Consider the following 11,503-nt stretch of genomic DNA (forward strand, 5'->3'; position numbering starts at 1 on the left):
TTTTTTCTTTTGCCTGCAACATTTTTCAGTATTATTTTCGTCTTGTACCATCCTATTCCATGGAGTGCACTAAATCAGATTATCTTAACGGTCTGGAACACCTTTGTTAAACTCAATTATTTACATATGTGCTGGGACTTAAAAGACGCATTTAAATTGTATTGATGTACCGATTGGTAAACTAGTTGTATGTAGCCTGAGCCGCATTTTACACTATTCAATATGGCAGCCTCCAAACTAACAAAGTTTCAAGGCAGTCTAGTTGGAGCTGTTTTAGGCGATTGTATCGGTGCATTGTTTGAAGGCGGTTGGTTCAACAAAATAGAATTGAACAAGATACTGAAAGAAGTGGCCAAAATAGAGCATGGTATATTAATAATTATTTATAACGAGATAACAAAAAATCCAGGAATTGCATTCAGTATCACTTAGACGCTCATTAAGGGATTCTGGTACTGGACTTACTAGACGTTCATTACGGGATTGTTTTTGTATTTCTTTAGACCTTGCGGGCAAGGATAACCCGTGATAGTGCAACACGTATTGCCATTGGGGTCCTTTGTTTTTGCTGTAACGACAGCACACTGAAGAGACAGTGGTGGGATTGTAGTGCGAGTGCACTATCTGACCTGTTTACACATAAGGTGCTGACGTCACTGGTCTGTGAGCACATCTCGGGGAGTTGGAGATCAGCTGTAGAAGAAGCAAGATGTACTTTGATATACTGCTTAATAAAGACCTTACGTGTTCTTTCCCTAAAGTTAATGGTAAGCTAGGTTTGGTCTCAGTAATAATAGGGAATACTTTAGGATTCAAGAATGGCCGGGTGCAATACCCTAGCTCTTTTTCGAAGAGACCACTGGGGTACAACTTTCCTGGGTTAAACGAGTTCTGAGTACACTAGGTTTCCAATCAATACCCTTTAAATGCCAAGCGCCAGGCAAGGGAGCTACTTGTACCAACTTTTAACGTCTTTCGGTATGACGTGGCCAGGGATGGAACCTAAGACCTCCTGGTCAGTAGGCGGAAGCCTTAACGGTTAACCACCAAGCCATGTATGCCATAACTGGACTTACCAAAATACGATCAATTACAGAAATACATGACATGAATTTCACTAAATGTGCCAGTTAGTGTTATCTCCTGCAGCCATGAAAATCTCTGGCTGTGCCAGAGGTAGATTTGTTTCTCCAGAGAGGTAGATCTTACAGATTTGTTGGCGCATATTTCTTGTGTAGTAGTTTTTGCGTGCGTTTAAGCAACACTTAATATAATATTTTGTAATTACATATCTCCTTTTTCCCAAAATTTTACATTTTTTTCCCAATTTGATTAATGTAGATTATGTTAACCCTTTACTTCATAGATACGCAATTTTACTTATCTATCCATAGCTTCATAGATACGGATCTTAACGTTTTATCCATAGCTTCATAGATACGTAATCCTACGTATTCGTAATGTAGGGGCATTTATTTTCATACCTGATGCTTGTTTATGCGCTATAAATTCATATTCATGAAGTACAAACATTGATAAATACAATGCACTAAAAAAAACACTATGTTACTATTTAAAGAATTTCGGAAAATCGGGAAATAAGGTCACTGGTATCAAAGATGCGTAAAACGTTGACTGCGCAGGTTTGTGGGCATTCCTGTCTCGTTTTCCTCGTGGAAATTTACACAATACTGCAAGTTATAATTAACTACCAATAATACAACTATATTTTATTGATCACGCGCCTGACGTCACAGGTCATGGTTCGAAAACGTGTCAAAATGTCGGCCATGTTGGATAAACAAAAAATCATCTGGCTTGTATAAACAAAGGCCATAAATCATTATATGGGACATATGTGTCACTTCTGTTTCGCTAATCCGGTCATAAAAATGCGCATCTGCTTCTACAAATTGAAAGTAAGTACAAATGTGTTATAAAATAATGACTATCCCTATTGTTAAACTTTGACATGACCCAATTTAACATCGATCAGCTGTTGAAACACGTGTTTTCGAATACACAAGAATGCAATGTAGAGCTAATTTCTGCCCTTGTTAACTTCAGTTTAAAACAACATTCCTGAATAATGTCATTTATATTTCAGTGTTTGTCTGACGAATCGGAACATTCTGGCTTCGATTAAAATGAGTTTGAGACATTGAGTACGACGTCGAGAATTCAGACCTCGGCGTCACGCACACAAGGATACGAGAAATGAGGATTTTTAAAATCAAACCCAAATGACAATACATGGACATGCAATAAACGATATAAATTTAGTAAACAACAACATGCAGGCCTCATTTAGTAGTTGAATAATAACTTTATTTGTTCATTGTAGTGTTAAATAACCGAAAGTTATACATACTGTGACTGTTGATCAACTCTTTTTTTTCTTCTGTATCATATATATAAATATACCGTGCTTCTTTGTTGTGAACAATGTTTTAATTCTGTCCATCTTTGTTTCAATTCGGGTTGCATTAAATGAATTGTAAAAATATGTTGTTTATATAATATTTTGTGTTATGTTTGATAAATAAAAGTGTAGTAAAAATTAATTTTCATCAAATTTGACATAATTTTCTGTTTATTTATGAATATCATGCGGAAATAATTTAGATAACAAAATAAAATTTATATGACTGGATTGGAAATTTAATTCTCTATAAACTTTACATTGATGACTTATTGATTAAACCAAAAGAAATACTAAGAAAATAGGTTTGTAATACATTAGGGTTAAAATTCCAATAATATCAATAATCTCCTATGAAGTAGGGGTACTGATATGAACTGATAAGGCATGAACTGGCAGCCTGAAATGGCTTAGGTTTACATGAAGTAAAGGGTTAATAAACAAAAAACACAATTAATTTTTTGAAATTTAAACAAAATCTTGACAATACTTGCTCTTTCATGTTGTAGCTTTATGTATGCATAAAAAAGTAAGAACATGTATATTTACCATTATATTTGCTATTTTGGTCTGATTTGAATCTATTCAATTTTAATTTCAAATATTTGCATGCATTTCATTGATTATCAAGAATTAAAAGTTATATCATCATACTTAGTATGAAGTCACAAAATAAATAAAAAGCTCTTTTACTACCGCACTATCTTTAGTTTGACTTAAACTGATTTATTTTACACCGATTGTGAAACAAGTTATGACAACAGTAAATTAATCACTCTTGTTGGTACGATGGTACACCAGAGTGTGATTTTGTGTAGCTGGGGAGACTTGACTCACTGGAGTACCCAGAAGAAACCCACTTGTCTGGCTTGGTGACCATGAACCGAGCTCATTATCCCAGGCTGAGAATCTTGCCTGGTTCACCTATCTTTATAATTGTCAATGAGTTCTTTGTAAACTATTTGCCGATAGTCTTTTTGGCAATGAGACATCAATCCACCTAAAATATGATTTTGGTTTCTGATCTGCTTATTTGCTGAAAATGCCATTTTAAATTTATTTCTCAATTTTAGCTAAAAGCAGCCAGACAGGTCAAGAAAATTCTCCAAAAAAAGGTCATGATGATTCCTTGCCGGCGAAGAAGAAGAGAAAGGGGGAGTATAGTTTCACGGATGATACAGCAATGGCCCGAAGTGTTGCCAAGTCTCTAATACAGCACAACCAGCTCAACGCAAAACACCTGGCACAAAGGTATGAACTACTTTCATGAGTGTAACGTTGTAGAATTAAAAAATTGGTATCAATTCATATTCACTAAACAGTGATTGTAATTAGACTTTTAAATGAACAATTGCTTGGCATAAAAATGTCTGCAAGCTCAGCTTTAAAAAGTCCAGAATTTGAGCAAGCCCAGATAGCATTTTACTTGTTATCATGAAAATGATGAAAAATTGATTTATTTGTTACAGTCATACTCAGTCACAAACATGTAATTCATTTCCTTTTACTTAATTTATATTTATTCACTGGAAGGTTCACAGAGGAATACATGAGGGAACCTTTCCGTGGCTACGGTGGCAGTGTAGCGACTGTTTTCCACGGCCTTCAAGAACAGGAGTACAGTGACGTGTACCAGCCGGCCAGCCAGCAATTTGAAGGAAAGGGCTCCTATGGAAATGGTGGAGCAATGAGAATTGTTCCTGCAGCACTGTTTGCATGTAGGAAAGGATACACCTTTGAACAATTAGCAGTAAATATGTGCTCTTCATATACAATTGAGCAGTCGCCAAGGCAACTACTGCAATTCGTTGAGAACATTTGGCGAGGTTTTCAGTTAATCCATTTGATAATGCAACCATGTGCTTTTATTTGTTTATTAAATATATTCCTATTATTAGTCAACTGACATTTGGCAACTGGTCAGGTCAACTCATTTTTGATTGACAATTGGCACTTGGTCAGGTCATCTGATTGTTTGATTGACAATTGACAACTGGTCAGGTCAACTGATTGTGTGATTGACAATTGGCAACTGGTCAGGTTAACTCATTTTTTGACAATTGGCTCTTGGTCAGGTCATCTGATTTTTTGATTGACAATTGGCTCTTGGTCAGGTCATCTGATTGTTTGATTGACAATTGGCTCTTGGTCAGGTCATCTGATTGTTTGATTGACAATTGGCTCTTGGTCAGGTCAACTGATTGTTTGATTGACAATTGGCTCTTGGTCAGGTCAACTGATTGTTTGATTGACAATTGGCTCTTGGTCAGGTCAACTGATTGTTTGATTGACAATTGGCTCTTGGTCATGTCAACTGATTGTTTGATTGACAATTGGCTCTTGGTCATGTCATCTGATTGTTTGATTGACAATTGGCTCTTGGTCAGGTCATCTGATTGTTTGATTGACAATTGGCTCTTGGTCATGTCAACTGATTGTTTGATTGACAATTGGCTCTTGGTCAGGTCATCTGATTGTTTGATTGACAATTGGCTCTTGGTCAGGTCATCTGATTGTTTGATTGACAATTGGCACTTGGTCAGGTCATCTGATTGTTTGATTGACAATTGGCAACTGGTCAATTAATTTACTTAGAAACCTTTCTTAGTTGTAGTATGTCACATGTATTGATTTACTTAGTTACATTAATTACTCATAATATTGTACATGTTAGGTTTTAAGTAAATTGACGATTGTATCGAGACCAGAAAAAATAACTTGAAAGAAGTTATATCTTTTAAGCTTGTCTGTTTGTCAAAAGAAAAGAGGTATTGTGATTGCCCTGGTGTCATTGTTGGTGTCAGTGTTCTAAACCTTGGAGTTTTAACCTGGTTTTTTAGTTGTCCAGTTAGAATAGTGGTTAGCACACTCACTTCTCACCTAGGAGACCCAGGTTTGATTCCCGGCCTTGGCGCATGTGAGTTTGGTTTGTGGTCACCAAGCCCGACAAGTGGGTGTTTTCTTACATAACTTCATGCCAATAGTAGTGCTTAATATAATGTTGGTATAACTGTTTTTACAATTGTTATATAAATAAATTTAAAGCACTAGGTTTTATCAAGGACAGGGTGCTGCCAAAGATGGACACTTTGCTTAAGAGAGAAAATGGCACATTGTTTCAGGCTGTGAAGATTTTGAACAGCGAAAAAGTGCAACAACTTTTAATAAAAAAGATTAAACTCTGTTACAAATTTACTGTCTATTCATCTGACTGTCAACTTAAAGCATTTTATGTTCATTGCCAGGACCTCACTGAGAAGATAACTCGGTTGACACATTCCCATCCACAAGCCATACAAGGTGCAGTGTTGCAGAGCTATGCTGTATACCTGGCATTGGTCAGCGACAAACTAGATGTTGACACCTTTATTGACAGTCTTATCAGCAAAATGAAACCACTAGAAGAGAGAATGAGGGGGACTTTGGGGGATGGCTCAGATACTGGGGCTGAAAGGTATAATAAAATTAATTAATCAATTTAAAAACTATGTGATTCTGGTGGATGGCTCAGATTCAGGGATTAGAGGTATAATTATTGAAAACTAAGTGAATGATTCAGCAAGCCATTGCACGCATGTAATTAGCTTGATTAAAATAAAAAAATAAAAACTTTATTGATTTCTCTTTTTGTAATATACCACTTGTCCTTGAAGTGTCAGCATTTTTTGCTTGATTGAATACTGTTTGCAAATTTCCTTAGCAAAACATGCTTGTTAGTCGGTTAAACAAAGCGTGGTCACATGACAATGTTGTACAAAGCCATCAGTGCAACATAACTGCCATATTACCACTGTATTACCGCCATTTGTAATACCGCCAAAACTAGAACAGTCCCAATCCACATTTCAAAAAGTTTAATGTTGCATTTGAAGTCACCACGCCACATTTGCATTCGCAATTCGTCTGTTATGGGCTGTCAATCACATAAGTGGCACACAAATATACATTTGATTTTAGTTTCAACATTCAAGTTTTGTCTTGTGACACTCTGAAACTGATATGGTTCAAAAGGCAATCCTAGTTTCAGGCAGAGTTAAGGCACTATCAGTGTATCAAACTCCAAAAGGCTAGTGCCATTTGCAAACAATGAACCAATAACTCTGATTAAGCGAAATTAATTTTCCAGGGTTGATGGCAAGGCTGATAGCAATGTTAACGCTGATAATAAATCAGCAGAGACCTCGGCAGTATCAGGGGAAACAAACATGGATTCCAGTAGTACATCAATAGACACGGGCCAGCAATCAGGGGAGGCTACTGCAGGGGTAGGGGAGGTAACTAGCCTTCCCTACTGCCAGAAGCTGGAGAAAGTGAGGGAGTTTGTCAAGAGGCAAGAACAACCGCCCGTGGAGGAGATCACGCAGGAACTGGGTAATTAAATACTTGATGTTATGACCTTTATATGGTCTATGTGCCAAGAACTACATGTAGATTTGGTCAGCTTTGTTTTAGTTCTGCCAGAACTGGGCTTTTCTTGGATACTGAATAAGTGTTTTTGGTCATGTGACCAGGCTTGAAATGTTGATCTGACACCCCCTATGGGAGATGAGTGACATGCATCAACACACAAATTTCAAATTATTGAATGACTATACAATTCAAATTATGTCATATCAAAACAGCCAAAATGAAATATCAAAACAGCCAAAATGAAATAATTATTTGTAACAAAATAATATTTTAAATTTACTTGAACCCTGTTTAATCTGACTTTTTTTTACATCAACTGTGATTTCAAATTTATGCCCTTCATGAGGTCAACAAACAACATGCATCGGGATGATGTGTAACCGTTACCTAGCAAGACTCGTTACCGGCTATTGCATGTGTCCTTTGGTTGGATTTTTCCATCCACATTGGAAATACATGAAAAATTCTCCTTGTAGTTTCAATTATGTCATTACATTAGTTAATTAATCTGTATCTACAGTGATACTTTTCTGGAAATTGTAACAAGGAAATGTTCCATGTATTGTCCAAAAGGAAACCAGGGATACTCTAGCGATTCAAGATAACTGGGTGTTGAATCAAGTCATTGGAAATAGATTTTAAGATGAACAAGCCCAAATTCCAAAAGAAGCTATATGCTGTGCTTTATAAATCCCAGAATTACAGTAAGCCCTTAAAGCATTTTATTTTTATCCACGCATGGCTTTTGCTGATTTTGACAACTGAGGTTCCCTGAAAAGATAATTCAGAACATTAATTTAGTAATCTGAATAGATTTGTTTGATAAACAGTAGTACATTGCAGACATCGCAACCATTGGTCGGACTGGTAAATTTGTCTTGGTTTGACTAAGATTGTAAGGGGTCCAGTCCGTTCAAGATGTTATTTTTGGACTGACAAAATTTTGTCAGACAAAATGACTGACTCTTTCTTTGCTTAAGCAGTGTCTGACATTGTACATGTGTGTTTTCTGTGTTTTGCAGGTGTATATATAGCAGCCCTGGACTCAGTCCCGGCAGCCATCTACTGTTTTCTGCGAGCCATGAATCCCATAGATGAACTGCAGGTTGGTATGATTGTTCAAGGTTTGATCATGACTGATTGTCTCATTATATACATGATGATTAACTTCCGTCACAGAAACCATCTTATTTACAATGTATAATCCTTGTTATAAAGGTGTGAAAAGATCAGTTGTTCAGAATTCAAAACTAAAATATGAAATTGCTTCGAAATTGTTTATGTATTCATTATATAAAATAATATTATATATTTCTTTTATGCTTTATGTGAAATATCATGTTATATTATACCTCACATAAATTTGTCCCTTCTTTATATATATAATCTCGATCAGTCCGTATATCTCTGAATTTTCATGAAAATCCAGTTTTATGACGTCAGCGGTCCATATTGTATTTTTGGCCGGTCCGGACCTCGCCAAAAATGTAATATGGACCGCTGACGTTAATATAAGAAATATAGCACTCCACTGAGGGCCATATGGCATTATAAGGACCGGTCAGTCAGCCCCCGAAGGTGAATGGACCTCATCTAACGCCTCGGTCCATATACACCTTTGGTGGCTGACTGGCCGGCCCTTATAATGTCATATGACCCTCAGTGGTGTGTAATATTTCTTAAATTATGCCCCTGGAGTGTATTGCTTTTCACATGTCTAAATATTGGTCGGTCTGTAGACCAAACCTTGTCCGATTGTTAACAAGAGTACGCTTCGGCTTAAGATCCTCAAACTTGGTGAGAGGTAAGGCATGACCAGTAGATGACCTAATTGATTTTGAGGTCAGAAGGTTAAAGGTCACAGTCATGGTAACCTTGAACCCAAAAAAACTTGTAAGATTGTTAACTATAGTACCCTTGGTTCTACGGTCCTCAATCTTGTTAGGGAGGAAAGTAGTGACCAGCAGATGACCACCATCTTTTTTTGAGGTCAGTAGGTCGAAGTTCGCTGTCATGGTGACCTTGAATACTTGGACCTTGACTCAATATAAAGTGATCCTCAACCTTGGTAGAGTGTTTGGTCATTACCTTAAATTATCACACGTACATTTATTGCGAAATCACTAATTTGCTGCCACTAGAGTGGCACAGATGTTTATCTTGTGCTCTAATAATAGCAGTCAGGGGGCATTTGTCACGGGACTGTCATAATTGATTTTGCTTTACTGTTTTTTCTATTCACCACCATTAATTTTCAGCAAATGGTCAAACATGATGTAATCTTTATAATAAAATGTATGATCTTCTCATCACTTCCTGTATATAATTGTTTTTATCTACCTGTGAAGGAATTATGCCAAAACATTTAGATATTAAAGTGTTAAAGAAGAACTTTTTTTCTTTCAGGACAGGAATGGGTTTGAGCGTACCCTGCTGTACAGCATATCCCACGGCGGGGACACAGACACAGTGGCCACAATGGCTGGGGCAATTGCTGGTGCATATTACGGGCTTGAAGCCCTGCCCTGGGCCTGGCAGAACTGCTCTGAGGGGGCCTCTGATGCCCTTCAAGATGCTGAACTGTTGTGGAAATTGCCGGACAATCTTGGGGCAGGAAAATCAACAAAACGAGGGAAATGAAACTTCATGCAATTATAAGATGAATTATAAGATGGACTTTGAGCTCGTGTGTTTTGCGAGAAAGTTTGGCTATTGTGATAACCTTCAATCATCATTGAACGGGGAAAAAACTTTACCACTACCATTCCTCAAAACATTTCAAAGTATTCAAATGAAATCAGACTACATGTTGCTAGAGACAATACACACACATGTTGAGCAAGGATCATTGATCAGGCTTCAAATCATTGAAGTTGTGCCCCTTTTTGACTGAAAAAAAAACATAAACAGACGAGCATAAGGGTTCGCTGTGCAGCTCTCTTGTTTTAAATTAAACATTGTTTTCATTAACATAAAATGAATGAAAATTATTTATAAATGTTTATATATTTTTATTGAAATAAAGACAGTGCATTGCATATTAAAGCAAATTATCGACTTTTACATATGTTTATTTTATATTTTTGAACAGGTAAAGAAATAACTTAGGTGCTTGAAAGCTTCTTCTTGGGCACAAATGATAGATTTGTTCCAAAGAATTTCGTTTCACCTCCACCAGTATAAGATAAATGTCCATATATTTAAAGCTTTCGTTTCAATTTTGACAGAAATTGCACAAATTGAAATCAGGTCTTGTTAAATGTTAAGATTGATTATACGATATTTAAGTGGATAAAAGTATCTTTAAATTTTTATGCTTCATATGCAGCCGAGTTGCAAAGTCCCCAGCTATATGAGTCTGATTTTTCTCAGTTAATAGTTCACCATGTCTGCATCTTTGAGAATGGAATTTGATAAGATCAGGTATGTGGTACAATAACAAGTCCGTGATCTAATAACGAGCATATGACAAATATTGTAACATCAAGAAGTGTAGATAAATATTGAGTTAATTTGTTTCACAATCAAAATGAACATTTTCAAATCAAATAAAATGTGCAAAAACAAACATATTAAGCTCCTAGTTTTGAAAAAGACACAAAAATACTCAGAAATAGTTTTTACTCGGAAATATGATTTCGAAAAAGCGATCGTAGGAGACGTTGATATGGCCCGTTGTCTGATTTATAAATTACGGTATAAAGACAGTTTGTTCGAAGTCCTAGGCAGTGATACGCGAACAGTGGCCTGGTGTTTGACCTCGGTATTGATATTGGACCGACCCTGGTAAAAGATGAGGGGGGAAATGGTGCCCGACCTACGCCCTATGGGTTCGAGCCATACCAGGGATTTTTGTGTTGAACTTATGAACATGGAAGTGATTCATATGTACATACAGCTGTGCCTTTATTAAAAAGTACGATGTATGCTATAATTCCCGCGGTTAAAAGGTTATTTAGCGGGCACGAACATCTGATACCAGACCTTGACACTAAAGGCCTAGTTTAAGCCTTCTAAAAGTGCCCCCCCCCCCCAAAAAAAAAAAAATTAATAAATAAAATAAATAAATCTGTTTAGTACACAACCTCTGTTTATTGATCCTAATCTTCTTGCCTTGATCCCTCTTATCAGATCTCTGATCTGAGTATCCTACTGTGCAGATTTGTGACATCAGTGCAATTAGCAGGAGATGCACAGCAGGGGATTATCATGCTAAACATTCCTTAAACTAGGCCTTTAGGAAGCTCTGACGTGTGCAGACTAGCTCGCTTAAAGGCCTAGTTTAAGCCTTCTATAAGTGACACCCGCCCACAAAACCGTGTACTAGTACACAAACTCTGTTAATTGATCTTAATCTTATTGCCTAATTGGCTTATTAGATCTTTAATCGGAGTATCCTGCCTTGCAGTTTTCGATGTTTTATTATAAAAATTATAAAAATGGCCATGAGCCAATAAACCAATACACAGGAAATTGGCCCCTACTGTGACATCAGTGCAACTAGCAGGAGATGCCGTCAGGGGGTTATCATGCCAAACATTCCTTAAACTAGGCCTTTAAGAAGCTTGGACGTGTGCAGACTAGCTCGCTTAACATTAACCCGGCCACATGTGATGAACCTGTGTGTCTCTAGGTCAGACCCGAACATGGGACGACTTGACAGACGGTAGA

The 11,503-nt window shown here is 36.9% G+C and overlaps 1 protein-coding gene across 1 annotated transcript; it reads left to right on the top strand.

Moving 5' to 3' along the window:
• Positions 1–211: 211 nt before the first annotated feature.
• On the top strand, positions 212–9,913 carry LOC128211013 (ADP-ribosylhydrolase ARH3-like). The gene is made up of 7 exons (XM_052915390.1): positions 212–367; positions 3,496–3,673; positions 3,956–4,172; positions 5,668–5,876; positions 6,549–6,793; positions 7,855–7,937; positions 9,239–9,913. Exons 1-7 carry the CDS (start codon positions 223–225, stop codon positions 9,470–9,472), a joined length of 1,311 nt encoding a protein of 436 aa, XP_052771350.1. The 5' UTR covers positions 212–222; the 3' UTR covers positions 9,473–9,913.
• Positions 9,914–11,503: the final 1,590 nt, after the last annotated feature.

The sequence above is a fragment of the Mya arenaria genome, chromosome 12 (assembly GCF_026914265.1).
Source record: "Mya arenaria isolate MELC-2E11 chromosome 12, ASM2691426v1".
NCBI lineage: Eukaryota > Metazoa > Mollusca > Bivalvia > Myida > Myidae > Mya > Mya arenaria.